The following is a 20196-nucleotide window of genomic DNA, read 5'->3' as shown; positions in this document are numbered from 1 at the left end:
CCGGGAGTTGGAGGAGGTTACCAGCGCAAAGCCGAAACTCGCCCGCAAACAGGCTCAGGAGGCTGTGAGTCCGCAGCAGCGGATCCTGGGAAAGCAAGCGAGTTGACGCCACAGCAGCCTTTTGAAGAGGAAAAGCGGAGACCCTCAGCTACAGATCTTCGGTGACTAAACAAATTGTCTTCTATAACTCCCCTTTTCCTTTCGCCAGGCCCACACTCCCATGCCTAAGGAACTTAATCCCCCTTATCCTTGCTCAGGGGATCTAAGTCTTAAGCAGCATGACGTGCTGCAGCCTGCCCAAGGTATAAAGAAAATACAAGCAATGCAGAGTAATCTCAGTATGTATTGATGGATTGTTTTCCTTCCAGAAATTTCTTACATGACTTCTGATCTTCACAACTGTGCAATCCATTTTCAAAACGGGAAAAAGACTCAGAAATCAGAAGTTGTTACGTCTAGAGTCGCTTATTCACCATATTTCATTGTCTTGATAGCATCACTAGGTAAGTTATTACAATGGTGCCAGTTCGCCCCTTACTTCCCCGTGCCTTGGCTTCCTCATCTGCAAAATGGGGATAAAAGTATGTATCTCATAGGGTTTTGTGGAGATTAAATAGTTAGTAGTATAAAATGTTTGCAACACAGTGCAATGTGTTTTTCCTGGCCACACAGAAATCAAAAAGGAAGAGAAGACCCCAGACTCTGTAGAATCAGCGGGCTGAGTAACAATAAAAGCAGCCTAAAGGCCATGCTGGGTAGGCTAAAAGTGTTTCATATGCCTACACATCTAGAATTTGAGCAGTCATAGAAATCTGTCAGAGTACCATCAGCCTCAATGCCCAAGCTTTGTTGGTTAATGACACCAAACTAGAAGACAGCCAAAGCAAAGTTAGGCACATCCTTTGAGGAGACAGCAGAATCCAATTTGGCAGTAATCTCTAGATCAGTCAAAAAGATCATCTGGACTTACAAACATCCCAACTACTTATCACAGAGTCACTTATTCACCATATTTCATTGTCTTGATAGAATCACTAGGTAAGTTAAGCTTAAGTGCAGTAGAACAGAAGATACAAGGAAAAGTGAAAAGAAATGCTAATATTATTAATATGTAAATTATAACAATGGACATCTAATTCTAAATGTGACTGCTTTGTTCCAGACCGTGCATAATTCATGCATGGGTGTGTTTTAGGGACAAAAAAGTCAAGTAGGAAGAAAAGACAGATGATCAAGAACAGATGAAGATGAAAACCAAAGGTCAGATTTTATGTCCTGGGCAGTGTTTATACGTCTGTCTTGCAGTCTTGTCTACATGTAAAGGTGATCTTGTAGTCAATAGTATCCTAAACTTATTAAGCAACTGAATAAGTATATTACGTACAAAATAAAACTGCTTTATACTCATTATCCTTTGTAATCTCCCTAACAACCCTATGAATTAAGCATTATCTCCTTTTTAAGATGAGAAAGTTAAGGTTTAAGAGATTATATTGTCCAAGGTCACATCCAGGAAGAGCAACATCTGGGATTTGAACAGTGGCTTATCTGACACCAAAGTATGTACTGCATCAACTACTCTTTACCAAACAAAAGATAAAGAGTACACTCTCCAGGGAGGTTGAAAATGAATAGATCAGAGGATACTATGTGCTGAACTTCTTAGAGAAAAAGAGTTAAGTAAAATCTAAGCCATTGCATGTACTTCCCTGGTGGTCCAGTGGTTAAGAATCCCCCTGCCAATGCAGGGGACATGGGTTCGATCCCTGGTCAGGGAACTAAGATCCCTCGTGCCGTGGGGCAGCTAAACCTGCATGCCACAACTAATGAGCCTGCATGCCACAACTAGAGAGAAGCCCGTGCACTGCAAGGAAGAGCCCACACGCTGCAATGAAAGATCCCACCTGCCACAACTAAGACCCGATGCAGCCAAAAAATAAATAAATATTAAAAAAATTTTTTTTTTAAAATCTAAGCCATTGTATTTGTTTTTCTGATAGGGAATTCATAGATTTAGCCCTGAAGTTGTATGTTACTTTACTAATTTACATTTAATTAGAATCCAGATCTAGAGAGACAGGCACCTCTTTGTGACTAATTCCACACTAACCGAAAGAGATCAATAGAGCAAATCTGGGAAAAAGACGGGGCCACAGCAATTTAAGAGCACAAAAAATCGAAGAAGCTGTGTGTTTTATCAAGGAAGGTTTCAAAAAAAGACACACAAATTTATCTATATATGTGCATAACACACACAAAAACCCTATTAGAAAAGCAAAATAACAAACAGGTTTGAGGAGGTAGAGTGCAAGGGTGAGTTTAGAGAGGTCAAGCTTAATAAGCTTAAAAAAGGTGAATGAAAGTCTGAAGTAAAGTTATAAAGATGTCTAGGGAAAGATATTAACTAAACCCTTAAATGAAAAATTAGACATTAGAACTCAGAAAGAGGGGATTCCCTGGCGGTCCAGTGGTTAGGACTCCGTGCTCTCACTGCCAAGGGGCTGGGTTCAATTCCTGGTCGGGGAACTAAGATCCCACAAGCCACACAGCACAGCCAAAAAAAAAGGAAGAAAACAGGAATCTGTAGTGATTAAAATGAGGAATGTGTATCTCATCTTATGCAAATATATGAAAACACAGATTTACAAGATAAACTGGTTATTACTCATGTCCCAAAAGATCCCATATAATACAAAATAGTACAATACAATAATACAATAGTTTTTTAAATAGCAAGTTCCTTTATAAAATTGACTTTAATCCAACTGAAAAATTTAATTCATATACAACTTTTAAATCTCTGAATTTGAGAATGCAAATGCTAGACTTCGTTGCAATTTCCAAATTAATTTGTTGAACAGGCCAGAATTCATAAGGAACAATACAGAGGAGATCTGGAAGTGAAGAGGAAAGATGCGGAAAAAAGAAGGAAGTAGAAATAGATGGAAGTTCAAGGTCAAAGGCAAAATACAAAGTCATTAAAGAAGCATAGAGGAGAAATAAAGTATTAACAAAACGGAAAACAAGTGCTGATGGCATTAACCTCACATCACATAGGGCATCTTTCTTCCTTATTTAAGTCTTGGAGTTTGTATAATGAAACAATAATTTAATCACAAACTAAAAATAAATATTCTAGCAGGAAAAGCCTTAGCTCATGACTAAGAAAACAGAGCATTTTTAGGAGAAGCAGAAGAATGAAGCAGGATTACTTTATACAAACTAGTATATAAAAAGATGCAGCTAGGTGGGGCATTTGTGCCATTCCTGCTGAGACTTGGGAGTTCTCATAACAGAGCAGCAGAGGCCATAACAGATCAAATTCCCATAGGGGAACCATCCATGGCCAAGTAAGACAACTAAAGATTCAGAAAAATGATAAAAAGGCTCAACTGCAGCTCTCTGGTTCCAAGTTATCTGGAATTGTTAGGTATTGGCCAGAGAAAAAAGCTTCAGCGAAGGAGGAGAAACTCGGTCTTGTTTTCAAATATTTGCACCTGAAATTTGTGTTACTTTCAAAACTGAATGCTGAAGCTTCAGTCAATCCTTCACGGTAGTTTGAAGATAGCCCAAATGTCTGCAGCAACCCTATATGAAAGACTTTCTCAGGAGACTTGGAGATACAAAGGGTTTTCAGAACACTCTTTCATTAGGCCTAAATGAGAAATGGCGAGGCTCATTATGTCAAGCCTTCTTCACTTGCCATGCTCCTCCAACTCACAGTGGTGAGATCATGCCCTGCCCCTCACAGCGTACCCAGTGCCTGACAGTGCCTGACTTCCAGGAATCACGTCTGTCCCCTCAAGAGAACCTCACCACCTCAGGTCTTTCAGACTCTACTTACTTGTCTTATATCTGTCGTACTGTAATCTCTTTCCAGACAAGATGACCACCCCCATTTCCCCTCCCTTTAAGTGGCGTCTTAAATAAATCATATATTTGGGCAAACATTCTTATTATTGGGGCATAATATTGGACAATCTTATTACTTAATAGCCACATTTTACGTAGTGACTGGTATTCAGTCCTTAAGAGTTCTGCAGTGACCCTTTTACTTCCCAATGACTCCCTTTTAACTATCAAGTCTTTACACAATAGATTCTTCTAGATGGAACCTATTATACTTCAAGGAAACAGTACAGACAATACTAAGTTAAACAGGATGCTACTCCACTTCTCAGGAGGGCCTAAAATCTAACCATTCTCCTTCTCATATACCCTCACCCTAATGGAAACATTAAACCATCTCCTTTATTTTAAGTATCAACCATCACATGGTTAAAGAGGTAAAATCCAGCAAATTTTACTTTTAGGAATATATCTTAGAGATACAGGCAAAAAACTTAGGAGAATACATGTTTAAATGGGCTTAACCTAAATGGCATCCGTAAGGAATGGCCATTTTTTTCCCCAAAAGAATGATGTCAAACTATAAATCCTAACATAGAAAGACGTTCAGGATATATTAAACATAAAAAGAAAACTGCAGATCATTAGTACTACATGAGCCCATCTGTGTGTGTGTGTGTGTGTGTGTGTGTGTGTGTGTGTGTGTGTGTGAAAGAGAGAAACTTTTTTGCAATGGCTACCTCTATAGAGTGGGACAAGGAGATAAGTTATACCTTTCTTTATTTGAATTTATCACTTTGTGTATTACTTTCATCATGAAAAAGCTAGTTTAAAATTTTCATTTAACTGCAAGGATCAATAGTGAACAAATGCAATTTTTTAAAGCAAGTTGAATAATTACAGTGTTCTATCACTACACCAGTTCTTACCAATTATATGGCATTAGCACTATAAATATTTGTTTGAAGCTAAAGAAAGCCCAAGAGATTTTCTAGTTAATCTGAGGATCTATGATTACAAACTTACATAAATTCATTTCTATATAAATTTGAAAACTACTCTTAAAAAACCCTCTATCTCCAAGTAAAAATTAGTAAGTGTAAATTTATAGTAAATATATTAATAGAATTCTGTGTATCATTTACAGTAAACAAGAGTCACAGATGCAGATTTAGAAGGGACCGTAAAAGTCCAACCCTCCCAGCCTAACATTCAGAAAGAACTGGAATAAATAAATAAATAAAAATAAAAAACAGCAGCCTGCTGGGGAGAGAGCTGACTTCCCCGAGCTGAGAACCAGTCCTATGAACATAATACAATTAGAAATGTCCCCCCAGAATGGGGACATCTGGTAATCAGTCACTAAAAAAGTATTTTGGCCTCATATGTCAAGTTGTCCAGGTCGATTTTAAACAAGTCATTTGACTTAATTTTCTGGTTTCAAAATTTTCAATTTCTTTCAAACCAAAAGAAAACAGACCATGTTGAAGGTGGATTTTAATGAACGAAAATCTCTGTATAAAAACATTTAAACTTTATCAAATGCTTTAAAAATACACACACACAGATTCAAATCCAATACAGAATCTTTTGAACATTATCATTTTTCACCTCAGCATAACACGTAGAGGGATTTCTGGATAAAACTTTACATGTGAAAAAAGACCCATAGTCTTACACATGCACACACACAAGAGCACACAATCACAATCAGGAAGAACTAAAGTATATGGTAAGAATGCAAACAGGATGGGAATGAATTTCTTGTAAAGCTTATATAAAAGAACGCTACATGAGTAAAAGAACTTTCTATACCAAGAGAAGATGCAGAGAGGGGAAAGAGAAAGCAGAGGTTAGTCTAACTCATTAATAGTTTGAGAAGGTCATTCAAGAACAGTGAATTTGGGGAGTTACAGATAATCCCTAGTTTTCACCACCTCAAATTCTGTGAATCTGGTAACTGATGATGCTTTGAAAGTGTCTATGTTTTCATTTTTTTGTAGGTCTTGATTTGTTCATCATTATTTAGGTGTGGTTTGTCCCTTTTGGTGTTAATTCCTCAGTTCTCGCTCAGTGTTAGATCCAATTCACCAGAAGAGCCACAGTAGGAAACGGTGGCAAGCACAGAGGACTGCAAGGGTGGCAGTCACGGATGGCTGTTAATAAGAGCCAGACGGCCTGGGTTTGCATTTCAGTGTCACTAGCTGCTAGCTGCCTGTTACTCAGCAAGCTCCTCGGCCACTCTGTCTCCATTTCCTCATCTTCAATTAGGGATCATTATTACCTACTTCATATAGGGCTATTAAGAGGATTTAAACAAGGTAATCTATTTAAAGAATTTATCACACTGCCTCACACAACTAAATGTGCAATAAATGTTACCTAAAATTACTATTAGTCATAGAATTACAGGGGAATCAAAAGAAGAATTTTCTTCTTTCTCCATATTTCTCTTTAATGAGGTTTTTCAGGGGCAAAAAAGGTTGAGGATCTAGTCTTATGAATATAGATGTTTGCTTTTATGTTAGAAAAAAAAATTACATGGCTCCATATCACAAAATTTAACATCTTTCCATTAAACATCATACAATTCTCATCATCATTATGCCCTACACACACCCTAAATGATGTGGAGTTTTCTATTGATATTCAACAACAATAGGGTCCAGAAATTTTAAATAAGAAATCGTTGCAGAAATGCATGTTGGGCAGTAATCTGTGGGTGCCCTAAGAGCCTGGGCCAACGGATGCCTGGGATTCTGCCTCCAAGGCCTGGACACAGTCAGATGGGTCAGGTTCTTGCAGCCCTTCAGAGCTCCATTTGCAAGACCCCCTTCGAGAGGGGAGTTCCCATAGGCGAAAGCAGCAGCAGCCACTGAGGACGGAATGCCCCACACCTACTTCAGTATGATATGATAGCTATCATTGGTTTCTGCTGTAAAAAAAAAAAAAAGAAAAAAGAAAAAAGAATAATCTTTAGTTACCTCTAAAACACAGCAGGAGAAAAATATATGTGGTAAGGTTCTTTAGAGAAAGAAAAAACAGAAGGACAGAGGGCAGTATACTTAATTATCACAGAATACTTGTAATAAACATGCATTATAAGAACAGCATGCCTCCGTTTCATCCTTTGTCCATGGAAGGTGGAAGAAGATGGCAGGAAGTCATCAGTTACACTGTCTACTCTAATAATGGCAAGAAGCCAATTCATAAAAAGGAACAATCTCTAATAATGTCACTTTCTTTACCTCAAATACGGCAGTTAATACTTTCCCTCTCTCCTCAAAGTACTATAAAAAAAACCCTCAAACTCCTTCGAGAAAGGCATTTGCCTTACTACTTCATTACCTTTCATTGTGTCCAGAATAAAACAGGCTTCTTCCTGAAAGTTCTGTATCATCTGAAAAAAGCAAGAAGTTTTGCTGATTATTAAAACCTTGGTTTGCTATATTTATTTATTTTTTTTTTTTTTTTGCGGTATGCGGGCCTCTCACTGCTGTGGCCTCTCCGGTTGCGGAGCACAGGCTCCGGACGCGCAGGCCCAGCGGCCATGGCTCACGGGCCCAGCCGCTCCGCGGCATGTGGGACCCTCCCGGACCGGGGCACGAACCCGCGTCCCCTGCATCGGCAGGCGGACTCCCAACCACCGCGCCACCAGGGAAGCTCTGCTATATTTATTTTGCCTGTGTGTTTATTATACTAGATATAAGTGAAGAATAATCCTTTGTTTTGTTTTCTCTCCTATTTAGTTTTCAAAAGCTTTCAAAGCTAAGCATTCTAAAACTGCTTTCTTAAAATTCGAGTGTGCATTTTCTTGGGCTAAACCCAAGACTTTCCAAGGGGCACACAGATACAGATAGGCCCATATGGGAGGAATTAAACTTCCATATCTGTTCTTTCCTAAAACCATCTGAGAACCTCTTCAGTTTTCCTTTCCCACTTCCCTTCTCAAACTACCTTTTCCCATTTTATAAAATAAAGGCAAGAGTTTCACCTTCCTGAAATCCTATGAAGATGCACTGCCCTGGAGTATAAAAGCCCCCAGGATGCAGAAGTGTAATTGCAAACGGAAACTCAAATGACTGGGTAATAAAGTCTTATTTTCAATTCTTTCCTTTCACCAGAATTGAAGTGATCTAATCACAAATTGTCAAATGACAGATGATTCAAAATAATTTTTGATAATATCACTATGCAATTTTTGGCACATAACTCAGAAGTTAAAAAAAAAAAAAATCCAGCAATGCTGTTACAGCAAACTCCATCCATTCCTGTCTATCAATTTATATGGAACAGATTCCACAGCACTTATATCTAGGGGAAAAAAAACGGATGGAATTGATGCTGAACTCTATTTCATTCTAGCAATCAATAGGCAGTATGTATCTATCGATGAATTAATTGTCTGTGGGAGGGAGGGTAAGGAATCGAGTAATCTCATCCATCTCATTAATAGACGCACTTTTATTGTATTTTATTTTATTTATTTATTTTTGGCCACACCGTACGGCTTGCAGGATCTCAGTTCCCTGACCGGGGATTGAACCCCCAGGCCCTGGCACTGAAAGCTGAGAATCCTAACCACTAGGCTACCAGGGAACTCCCTAGATGCACTAATGCATTAATAAATTTTTTCTTAATGTTTAATAATTACTTATCAAAACATATAATACATTTATGTTATTTTAATCCATTGTATAATTATGGTGATAATTCTATTCAGAAGAGATTTTTTTACTTTTATTGAAGCAAATTTTTGTTTTAAAGAAATATGGTAGGATAATTAATAAAAGATATTCAAGCATAAAGGTAGGTTATGGTAAGATGAAATTCTGTGGGGGAAGTGAATGAAAATATGAGTTTAACGAAGCAGAGAAATGATATAAAAATTCTGTTAAAAAAGTATATTCATGTATTTTTTTAAACAGATGACAGTATTAAATTACTCTTGTATTTAGGTTACACGGAATATAGCTAGAGTAGTGAAGTAATCACTTCATTTTTAAATGTCATATAATATGCCCAGAAATGACATCTTTTGCAACTATTTAAACTTAAAACAAAAAATTTTAAGTCAACCTAAAAACGTGCAAGGGGATACACAGTTTTAAAACATCATTGTAGGAGGTAAGCAAACAAAAACATTTGAAAACCTCGTCTTAGAAAACAGAGCACTCTGCCCCAGTAGAACGGTTCCTGCTCCTGTCATCTGCCCAGACAAATCACTGTCGTCTGGTGATTCAGCTGTGCTGAAAATCTACCTCGTCACTAATGAGCACATGGATTCCTGTGGGCCCCTGCTTGTAGATCTGGCTGATCTGGCAAGGGGAAATGCTGAAAAGCTGAGCGATTTTTTCTGTCAGTTCAACAGCTGTCAGTTCTTCTAGGTAGATGGCATGGTAAACTGTAAAAAGGAGAAAGCAAAGGCAGTCAGTACAGAGTGTCTCTGGTCTTAAATGTAATCTGATCACTAGGAATGCCCACTTTCCTGAAGGACTCAGAGGCAGACTGCCTGAATTGAAATGCCAGCTCAACCACTCGCTAGCTGTGTGTGACCTGGGGCAAGTTACTTAACATCCCTAAGCCTCATCTTCCTCATCGAAATGTTGGCAAGAACAATAAAATCTACTGCAAAGAGGAAACACCGGTTGTAAAAATTAAAACATGTAAACGTGCTGAGAATAGTGCCTGGCATAATATATTAGGAACTCAATAAACATTAGCAATTACCATTCCTTCTAGCAAATGCTGAATCTGCTGTTTGATAAATTCCCATCACACATGCTCATAAGTCATCTCTTCATTTTTCTTCATATCTGTCCTGGCCTGTGCAGAACGACCTACCGAAGAAAGTACCATTTGAGTCTCCATCCTCATGCTTCTGCTGCTGTTGCTGCTGCTGTTGCTGCTGCTCCCTCAGCTGCAAGGATTCCTGACAAACGTAAATGGTTAGCCTTGGGCGCACCATCCTAAGGAGGAAAAAAGAAAGCTGTTACTCTTTCATGGTGAGCACATTTTAAGGAAGAACTTGTGTGTCTACATTTTAGCTCCCCACTGGCGTGTGTGTGTGTGTGTGTGTATGTGTGTGTGTGTGTATGTGTGTGTGTGTGTGTGTGTGTGCGCGCGCGCGCGTGCATGCGCGCGTTTTAACTGAATTCATTCCAACAGAAGCCCTCATATAAACCTCTGGTTTTCCTTGAAAAATCAGATCTGGTGATCCAAGGCCCCCATTCTTACAAAACACCCAATCAGCTGTTCTACTTGCGTGGTGCATGCATTCTTCAGTACCCCCCAGACTTGACTGTCACTCATTTACATGTGGTCTCTGTAGTCATTTGAGTTTGTAACCTTTGATGTAAAGGTTAGAAAGATTCAAAATGTGTGAGCCACTGTTTTGTGGGTCAGTTCAAGACATACCTTCTATTGATACTTAAAAGTACCAACAGGATAAACTAGAAAATCTTCTTTCCCTCATTATCTTCTCCTAAGCGTCTTTAGCCTTCTTTCTGTTCTTTCTTCTTAGACAACAATATTGAATTACCTCTTGCTCTGATCATCTTATTCCTTCCTATTTCTAAATGCTCTGTAGGTAATACTTTTTTTTTTAAATAAATTTATTTATTTTTGGCTGTGTTGGGTTTTCACTGCTGCGCGCGGGCTTTCTCCAGTTGCGGTGAGCATGGGCTACTCTTCGTTGCAGTGTGCGGGTTTCTCATTGTGGTGGCTTCTCATTGCGGAGCATGGGCTCTAGGCACGCGGGCTTCAGTAGTTGCGGCACGCGGGCTCAGTAGTTGTGGCTCACGGGCTCTAGAGCACAGGCTCAGTAATTGTGGCACACGAGCTTAGCTGCTCCGCAGCATGTGGGATCTTCCCAGACCAGGGCTCAAACCCGTGTCCCCTGCATTGGCAGGCTGATTCTCAACCACTGCACCACCAGGGAAGCTCCTCTGTAGGTAATACTTTTAAAAATGAAAGATCCATTCTTTTCCTCCCAGTCATCAACCCTTTGAATTTCACCTCTTTCCTTAAAAGTTTCCAACTTGGGCTTCCCTGGTGGCACAGTGGTTGAGAATCTGCCTGCCAATGCAGGGAACACGGGTTCGAGCCCTGGTCTGGGAAGATCCCACATGCCACGGAGCAACTAGGCCCGTGAGCCACAACTGCTGAGCCTGCGCGTCTGGAGCCTGTGCTCCGCAACAAGAGAAGGCCGTGACAGTGAGAGGCCCGCGCACCGCGATGAAGAGTGGCCCCTGCTCGCCGCAACTAGAGAAAGCCCTCGCACAGAAACGAAGACCCAACACAGCCAAAATTAATAAATAAATTTATTTTTTAAAAAAAGTTTCCAACTTGATTCAATTATCTCTTGTAATATACACAAACACAAATACTTCACAATCTGTTTCATTATTTAGTCACTGATTTGGTTCTATGGCACTGACCTGTATGTTTTTTCCATCAATATTACTACTTCCTATTGTAAACTGTAAATCCCAAACAGAGACTAGAAGTTCCTCTGTATTACATGTAATATTTGTAAGCAGACACTTAAGCAATTCCTACCCAAACTTAAGAATAATCTCTTCTTTAGTAAAACTGAGTTCAGGACCTTTGCACCCACTGTTTCTTCTGCATAGAATGTTCTTCCCTCATGACTCCAAAGCTTCCATCCTTCTCATAACTCAGTTTAAATGCCCCCTCCTCAGAGAGGTCTTTCCTGACTATATTCTGTACTCTGTAGGAAACCACCTTATTTTTGTTTGTTTGTTTTGTTTTCCTTCAAAATACTTATCACTATTCAAAATACTTATAGTTTATAATCTTTCTCTCTCTCCCCATCAGAAAGCTCATCAATGTATCACCAAAGCCGAATGGCTCATAACAGGGACAACGGATATTTAACTGAATGAAAAATGGAATATCATGAGGACCTCCTTGGATCAAGTACAGGAAAAGATATTTTTCATCTTTATTTGGCACATCGCTGGCATTCAAAAAGAATGTTTCGACAAGATGTATTTAGCTGTACAAAAAGTATTGCGAAGAGTCCCTGAATCCAAATCCATTTGAAATCCAGCCCCACTGATATTTTACCACTAATTACATACCGGCCTTTCAATGCATTAAAAAGTCTGATTCCATCTGCAGGGCCACAGATTTGAATCACATCATCTCTAGTTAGCTTCAATAAATCTGCCCCTGGAATAAATATAAGAAAATGGGTGATAACGGCAAAGATTCTCCTTGTTAATGATTTAAAATGGACTGTGTTACAACGACACCTCATTACTAGTATGCTACAGTCATAATCTCTTGCATGGCATATAAGGCCCTCCATGACCTGGCCCCTGCATCCTCTCTCACCTCAATTCCCACCCAATTAACTTATTCATTTAACCCTATGCTTTCATCATGCTGATCACGCCTAATGAGCAAGTTGTTCCTCCTGCCTGAAATATCCTTCCACTGTCTGACCACCAGACTCTTCCTCAGCCCTCAAGATTTACCTCACACATCACACATCACACATGTTCCTTCCACTGTCTGACCACCAGACTCTTCCTCAGCCCTCAAGATTTACCTCACGCATCACACATCACACATGTTCCCAAACTCCAGAGCCTTACACTTATCTATTGCATTACAACTATTTGTTTACCTTTTTCAGGGTTTTATTTTGATTTGGGTTTTCTTTGATACTAGATCGTGACTGATCAGGAAATATGCCTTATCCATTTGTGTATTCCTACCATACCTGGTACACAGAAGGTGCTAAATAAGAGTGGAATGTGCAAAGAAAACATAATATAGTGATAGCAAGGGGAAAATTTCCGACTACCTGCAATGCTCCTTGATAAAATATTTTATGGATAATATATTTTGAAGTATTGTATAGAATAAATATTTTAAAATTAAAATGAGTTTAAACTAAGAGGTCTTTCTTTTTTGAGCATTTCACAGCACAGTTGCAGCTGGTGAGAAAGTCTGAAGGGTTCAATGAAATTCATTTAATCAGAAAAATGCATTAAGATCTCCCCCCTCTACACACAAAACAACACAGGGATACCAGGAGGCCCTGGAATGTAAAGGAAATCCCATGCTGGGGAAAACAAAAGGACAAGCAAATTTAACCTGAGAAGTTTGTAAAAAGCCTTGTGAATGTGGAAAAACGGTTTCGATGCAACCACTGCTGAGCCTCCTGAGGTGTGGTTGTTGGCAAGAGGTTCTGAAAGAGGGAAAGCATTTTTTTTGGTAACTAAATAGACTCAACTTTAAAAAGGTAAATGTTACATCATTAGGTAACAACAGCCAAATACACCCACATTCAGACAGGCTGAGTTTGCTTGGAAGTTGTTTATACATCAGTCTTCTTTCTCTAACCATGCAAGATATCCATGGAATTCCATCCTTATCTTCCCCACTAGACTGAAAGTTCCTTAAATACAGCACAGTATCTGGTTCAGGCCAAAATTCAATAAATGTTTGCTTAGTGAATGAATAATACTCCCTAAAAGTTGGGCATTTCTACTGAATTACACAGTCACCAAAGTATTATTAGACATCAGACTATTAGACTATAATAACTGACATTTATATAACTTTAGACTTACATCTGTGACTGGAGGGGGTGGCTCTGGCTGGTGGTTTGGTGAACCATTTCTAAAGAAACATTTAAAATGAAAGGATGAGTTCATGACACATACTAGGGTTCATCGCCTCATTCTTCATCATCATAAGTCTTAAGCTAGAGATTTAAGGGAATCTGTGCTATCTCATAAAACATTCTTACTCTTGGATCCAATACTTCTATTATCTATTATTTTAGCTCATCTTCACCTTCTTCCCCCAATTATCAAAGATTCATAATAATTAGGTGTTGGGATCATTCTTAATAAGTAACCAAACAGATTTTACTGTTTGCACAACTGTGTTTCAATTCCCAACGACCACTCTGATCAGGAAGTGAAATAACTTTAAGAGAAGCAGTAAGAGGGAGAAGGGAAAAACACAGAAAATTCATTCCCTGAATCACTAAAAACTGACCATAAATGCTGTTTCCTAATAGTGGGGAAAAGGGAATTCCCTGCAGGTCCAGAGGTTAGGACTCTGCGCTCTCACTGCCGAGGGCCGTAAGGGCAATGAAAAACTAAATCCCATAAGCCTTGTGGCGTGGCCAAAACAAATGAAATAAAATAAAATAAATAAATAATAGAGGGGGAAAAAGGCTACATAAAAACTCTTTCAGTCTCTTTTGAAGATAACCCAAACCTCAGTTAATATATAAGTCCATCAAAGACTGACCAAGTAGAAGGTCTTATTGATTTGGAAAGATTTTGTTTATGGAGACATAACGAAAGAATACATATTTAGGACAAACACAAGCCAATTTCCCAGACTTACCCTTCCCCAAGAGAAAAACTGTTATGGGAACTGTTGAAGCCAGGTGATGGGGAATTATTGACATATGTGATCTCGGGCCATGGAGAACACTAAAAACAAAGGACAACTTAGACAGAGAAAGTACATTTGACTCTTTCTGTGTCAAAATTCCACAAAGATGTACTACTGTTACTCAAATGGCACATCTTTTTTTTTTTTTAATTTTATTGGAGTATAGTTGATTTACAATGTTGCATTAGTTTCAGGTATACAGCAAAGTGAATCGGTTATACATATACATATATCCACTCTTTTTAAGATTCTTTTCCCATATAGGCCATTACAGAATACTGAGTAGAGTTCCCTGTGCTATACAGTATGTCCTTATTAGTTATCTGTTTTTTACACAGTAGTGTGTATATGTCGATCCCAGTCTCCCAATTTATCCTTCCCCCAGCTTACCCCCTGGTAACCGTAAGTTTGTTTTCTACATTTGTAACTCTATTTCTGTTTTGTAGATAAGTTCATTTGTCGAATAGCACATCTTGATTAGTAAATCTTAATTCCTCAGAGGCCCTCACAACTAAGAGGACAAGTAAGTTTTGACCAGACTGGAAGTGATGTTTCTTTTTTTTTAAATTGAAATATAATTGACATGAACATCATATTAGTTTTAGGTATACAACATAATGATATATGTATACAGTTGACCCTTGAACAACGCAGGTATTAGGAGCACCGTCTCCCCCTCCACAGTCAAAAATCCGGGTATAACTTGACAGTCAGCCCTTTGTATCTGCATCCTTGGATTCAATGAACTGCAAACCATGTAGTACGGTAGTACATATTTAGTGGGAAAAAAAATCTATGTATAAATGAACCCATGCAGTTCAAACCTGTGTTGTTCAAGGGTCAACTGTATATCGCAAAAAAATTGTATTTTTCTTTTAAGAGTAAAAAGTACTGATTGAAATTGTCACCAAAAGAAATCCTTTTACCTCTGTGAGTATAGTTGTCTCATAGGAAGGTTGATATTTCTCCTTCTCATGAGGCGTTCGTTTCTCCATTTTCTCCCTATCTGTTTTTTGTTTTCTGTCTGCACCTTTGGGCTAAAATGAGAAATATTTTGTTTCAAACTCACATACTCACCCTTCGACTCAACAATATTACTTCTACGAACTTAAAATAGTCACATGTGAAACAAAAAGGTATGTACAATGAGGTAAAGACAAGATCCATCATTACATCTAAGTCTGAAAATAGGATATTTAAATGTGTGATGGAGTTGAAAAAGAATGAGAGATCTATAGCTACAGACGTGGAAACATCTCTAAAGCACATAGTAACTGAAAAAAACAAGCTTCAAAACAACTCATAAAATCCCATTTATGTTTCAAAGAAAAGAAAATATGTGTATATCTAGGTACCTGTGTATATAAGAGCACAGAAGGGAACTAGAAAGATACATATGAAATTATTGACAGTGGTCACCTCTGGGGAGAGGTTGGGGAGTCAGGGTAAGAGTGGTAAAGGGGGACTTCAGTGTCGTGCTCTGAATACTGCTGTATTAATGAATCTTTCGCAATGAGAAGGTATCTATCCATATGATATCCATATGATCCCTTTTCCAAGTTCCCCTTCTCCCATGACCATCCCTATTTAAATTTCTTTACCGGGCATATCAGTAATTATTTCAATAACTCTAATTTAGGCTGAGCTTTCATAGTTTTTGAAGATGGGACAAGCTGACGTTCTCACTTGGTGACTAATGTTGCAAATGAAGGACGAGAGGGAAAGTTCCAAGGGCCAGCACAGCGCCCAGGAGTACCTTGAAGACTTTGATCTGGCAGCTGGCTGAGTGTAAGTGCTCAGTATATTCCCCGTTCTCATTCTCCTTGAAGGTATCGATTTGTACTCGAAATGGCACTCCCTTCTCTCCACCATGTTTCCTCATAGTGAACTCTGTGCTAATACAATGCACCTGAAAAGAATGCAACATCCAGCCAGGTTTCAGTACTGTTAGCTAGCCAAACCAGTCAGCAACATTTTTGGGGCAACTACTAACAGCAAAACCTTTAAACACCTACAAAGAAACTTTTCCTCTCTTTTTGATCATGAAGAATTCACACTCTCATGAGGAAATGAGGAAAACTTAAACGATTTACAAATGCAAACAAAGTAAATGTACAGATCTAATGTTAACAAAAAGCTACTGTGAGGCATTCATTAATCGTTTCAGAAAAGACAGAGCTAACATAAAAGAGAAATGGTTTCTGTTAGTAAAACTTTCCTGAACTTTAAGGTAGATTTTAGAAAGCACAGGCACCATCCATGCTGGGAACACAGTAAATATGAAAGCTCACAAGCAATAGGAAGAAAAAGGTTTGCTAGGCTACTGCATAAAGTCCAAGATCTTGGTAATCTTAATAGTGGAATCTTGGTTGACCAAATACTAGCTTGGGTAAGTTATTTTCTCTAAGCCTCAAGGACTATTCTTACAACACAGGATTATTTTTGAAAGTCTTAAGTAAAATCATGTATAAAAAGTATTTACTTAACACAGTGACTACCTGATGAGAAGTGCTCAAACTATTGGTTATCATACAAATAAACTCTAACAAATAAGACTTTTCAAGCAATCTACCCAAAGGACATAATCAGATATGCAAATCAAATTCTAAGTATAAAGATGTTCAAAATAACTTCTTGGATAATAGTGAAAAATTAGAACATTCTCAAAGCTAAATAATTGTTAGGTAAGTACAGCCAAAGAATAAAATATTATGCAACCACTAGCAAGTATTTTTGAGAGAAACAAATAAATAAATTGGGGAAATTAGAAGAGCAATTCAGAAACTCCTCATTGCTTTCAGGCACATGTTGAGTAAGTCTGCACTTGTTGAGAGATTCAACCCTGTAAAGATTTCAAATTCAACATGTTTTATCCTTTAAGAACCAAACTGGTAGTAAGAGATCCTCTTCAAAACTGGAGCCCTATCTGCAGTGTCTTACCTGAATGAACACAGATGTCCTCTTTGCAGGGTCCCACAGGAACTCCACTGTATTTAGTTGGTTTGGATTAGCCCTAGGATCGATTATACCCACAGACATTGGGATATCTGAGAAACAAATGGTTATCATTGAACAATTCTGAGTGCTACTGGGTTTAAATAAGAAAGCACTGATTCTTATATTATTGGTCCCTAATTACCAAGATTTTTGTGTATCATACCTTAAACCTTTTTTTTGCCAATAAAAAGAGTTTGATTTGACCTAAAATTGACCTAAATACTTTCCTTTTGAGTATCTTTTTTCCATTTAAAAAAGTTTTTACAATAAGACAATTTAAAAGTAGTTTCCTTTTAATGTGCCAAAATTCTATTTAAAGATAGATTTAGTCTACACACTGGCTCTAGTGTCATGAAAAATTTAATTTACAATCTGCTTCACTTACAGTTTTAAGGTTAGTATTACTGCTAGAAGTAAACTAAGAGGATTGTCATAGAAGGATAAAGCAGAGTGTCTGAATAAAGGCAGAAAGTGTTGTTATCACAAATATTAAGTGGGGAAAATTTAACGTAACAATTGATGCTGACTTATGAAGTCATCAAAGAATCCTATAACAGAGTGACACATCTTATTCTCAGGAGGGAAGAAAAATGAATGGGCTTTAGAACTTTGCTTTCCAGTCCATATGGCATATATTTAAATATCATTCCCTGACTTCTATTAATATTCAAACTGGGGGATAAGGCCAGGCTGATATTTATTATCATAACTATGCTATAAGTTTTCTACTGTTTTAGTATCAATGATTCAAACAAGAAAGCATTAAGTGGGTTCCACTCCACAGCATTAGCTACGTTGGATTTATCCTAAAGCCAGTTTATCAAATATATATCAAGATATCTGTAGGAGAACCAGTGTTTTCTCAGATAAAAATAGTAGTACTTAGATTTGTTTAACAACTATGCTTACCAATAGGAGATGACAACCAATAAGAGATCAAAGACACAGATGCCAGAATTAAAAGTACATTCACAAAGAGAGGCTGCATGTGTGTTTGTAAAGATCCTTCCCTTTAGGATTTAAGAAAAAAAAAACTCTTTTTTGTTTCATTCACTAGTTTGTTGTATTTTTTAGATTCCACATATAAGTGATATCATACAGCATTTGTCTTTCCCTATCTGACTTATTTCACTTAGCATAATGACATCCATGTCGCTGCAAATGGTAAAATTTCGTTTTTTTTATGGCTAATATTCCATTGTGTGTATATGTGTGTATAAATATATATATGTATGTAAGTGTGTGTGTATGTGTGTATATATATCTCACATCTTTTTTATACATTTATCTGTTGATGGACACTTAGGTTGCTTCCATATCTTGGCAACTGTAAATAATGCTGCTATGAACACTGGGGTGCATGTATCTTTTTTGTTGCGGTACGCGGGCCTCTCACTATTGTGGCCTCTTCCATTGCGGAGCACAGGCTCCGGACGCACAGGCTCAGCGGCCATGGCTCACAGGCCCAGCCACTCCGCGGCATGTGGGATCTTCCTGGACTGGGGCACGAACCCGTATCCCCTGCATTAGCAGGCGGACTTTCAACCACTGCGCCACCAGGGAAGCCCCTGCATGTATCTTTTTGAATTGTTTTTGTTTCTTTTGGATATATACCCAGGAGTGGAATTGCTGGGTCATATGGTAGTTCTATTTTTAGTTTTTTGAGAAACCTCCATACTGTTTTCCATAGTGACCGTACCAACTTACATTCCCACAACAGTGCACAAGGGTTCCCAAAAAGAAGGAAGTTGTGGCACATGCTACTATATGTATGAATCTTGAGGATTATGGTAACTGAAATAACCCAATCACAAAAAAGACAAACACTGAATGATTTCACTTATCTGAGGCACCTACAGTAGTCACATTGATACAGACAAAAAGTAGAATGGTGGTTACCAGGGACTGGGGAGCGGAGGGAATGGGAAGTTATTGTTTCATGAGTACAGAGTTTCAGTTTTGCAAGATGAAAAAAGTTCTAGAGATGGATGGTAGTGACGGTTGCACAACAATGTGAATGTACTTAATGCAACTGAAATGTACACTTAAAAATGGTTAAGGGGGCTTCCCTGGTGGCGCAGTGGTTGAGAGTCTGCCTGCCGATGCAGGGGACACAGGTTCGTGCCCCGGTCCGGGAAGATCCCCCATGCCGCGGAGCGGCTGGGCCCGTGAGCCATGGCCGCTGAGCCTGCGCGTCCGGAGCCTGTGCTCCGCAAGGGGAGAGGCCACAACAGTGAGAGGCCCGCGTACCGCAAAAAAAAAAAATGGTTAAAATGGTAAATTTTATGTTATGTATATTTTACCACAACTAAATTTAAAAAACAAAAACTCACCCTCAAGTTATGGATGCAACTGTTACAGAACTGAAGTGTCTACACTTTCAACTTCAGTTTTGGAATCATTATATCAGTAATTTCTTATGCTTAATCAATAACCACTTCTAGGTTCACGTTAATTGAGCCCCTGAAGCATTTTGAATCAAAGTAAACATCAAGGAAAGAAAACCAATTCTCAGACCATAGTTATAGGCATTTCCTGGGCAACAGATTCTCTTAACTTACCTATGTCAAGAATTCTATCTCCAGGTCGGTTCCACCTCCAGCCCTCCAGCTGCTGATGTTCAGTGTATTGTAGCCGTCTGTCATGGAACACGACACGGAATATACTCTAAAAGGAAGCAACAAAATCAAATGTTAACAGGATCCCTTAAAAATCAGTGCTGACAAAGGAAAACTAGCAGGAGTCACCCCCAGTTGGTTTCCAGACACAACTTAAAATTATTTTTCTTGAGACCTGTTTTACTCTAAAACCCATACCATACTGTATTTCAAGGCAAACTTTATAATTGCTCAAATATAATCTATATTATAGTTAACTAGTACCATATTTAAAACTTGGCTT

The 20196-nt window shown here is 38.4% G+C and overlaps 1 protein-coding gene and 1 long non-coding RNA gene across 4 annotated transcripts in view; one reads left to right on the top strand and one right to left on the bottom strand.

The window, feature by feature from the left end:
- Positions 1–12: 12 nt before the first annotated feature.
- Positions 13–12695, top strand: LOC115841313 (uncharacterized). Its single transcript, XR_004034777.2, has 5 exons — positions 13–161; positions 369–503; positions 1163–1260; positions 9684–9854; positions 11689–12695. It is a non-coding gene; the product is annotated as an uncharacterized lncRNA (long non-coding RNA).
- Positions 5329–20196, bottom strand: part of TFCP2 (transcription factor CP2) — a 50897-nt gene continuing 36029 nt past the window's right edge. The window contains exons 4-15 of one of the 3 annotated variants that reach the window (XM_030835053.2): positions 19857–19962; positions 17239–17345; positions 16055–16207; positions 15225–15335; positions 14248–14336; positions 13458–13506; positions 12979–13072; positions 11955–12045; positions 9694–9818; positions 9111–9253; positions 7198–7249; positions 5329–6781 (exon numbers count right to left, since the gene is read on the bottom strand). In XM_030835053.2, the coding sequence (XP_030690913.1) occupies positions 6747–6781; positions 7198–7249; positions 9111–9253; positions 9694–9818; positions 11955–12045; positions 12979–13072; positions 13458–13506; positions 14248–14336; positions 15225–15335; positions 16055–16207; positions 17239–17345; positions 19857–19962 (1155 nt within the window). In that variant the 3' untranslated portion in view covers positions 5329–6746. Of the gene's footprint in view, positions 6785–7197; positions 7250–9110; positions 9254–9693; positions 9819–11954; positions 12046–12978; positions 13073–13457; positions 13507–14247; positions 14337–15224; positions 15336–16054; positions 16208–17238; positions 17346–19856; positions 19963–20196 lie in introns of all 3 variants that reach the window. The other 2 variants (XM_030835054.2, XM_030835052.3) reach the window with 2 other exon arrangements.

This window comes from Globicephala melas, chromosome 10, assembly GCF_963455315.2.
Source record: "Globicephala melas chromosome 10, mGloMel1.2, whole genome shotgun sequence".
Lineage (NCBI taxonomy): Eukaryota > Metazoa > Chordata > Mammalia > Artiodactyla > Delphinidae > Globicephala > Globicephala melas.
This window is presented reverse-complemented; position numbering and strand designations above follow the sequence as displayed.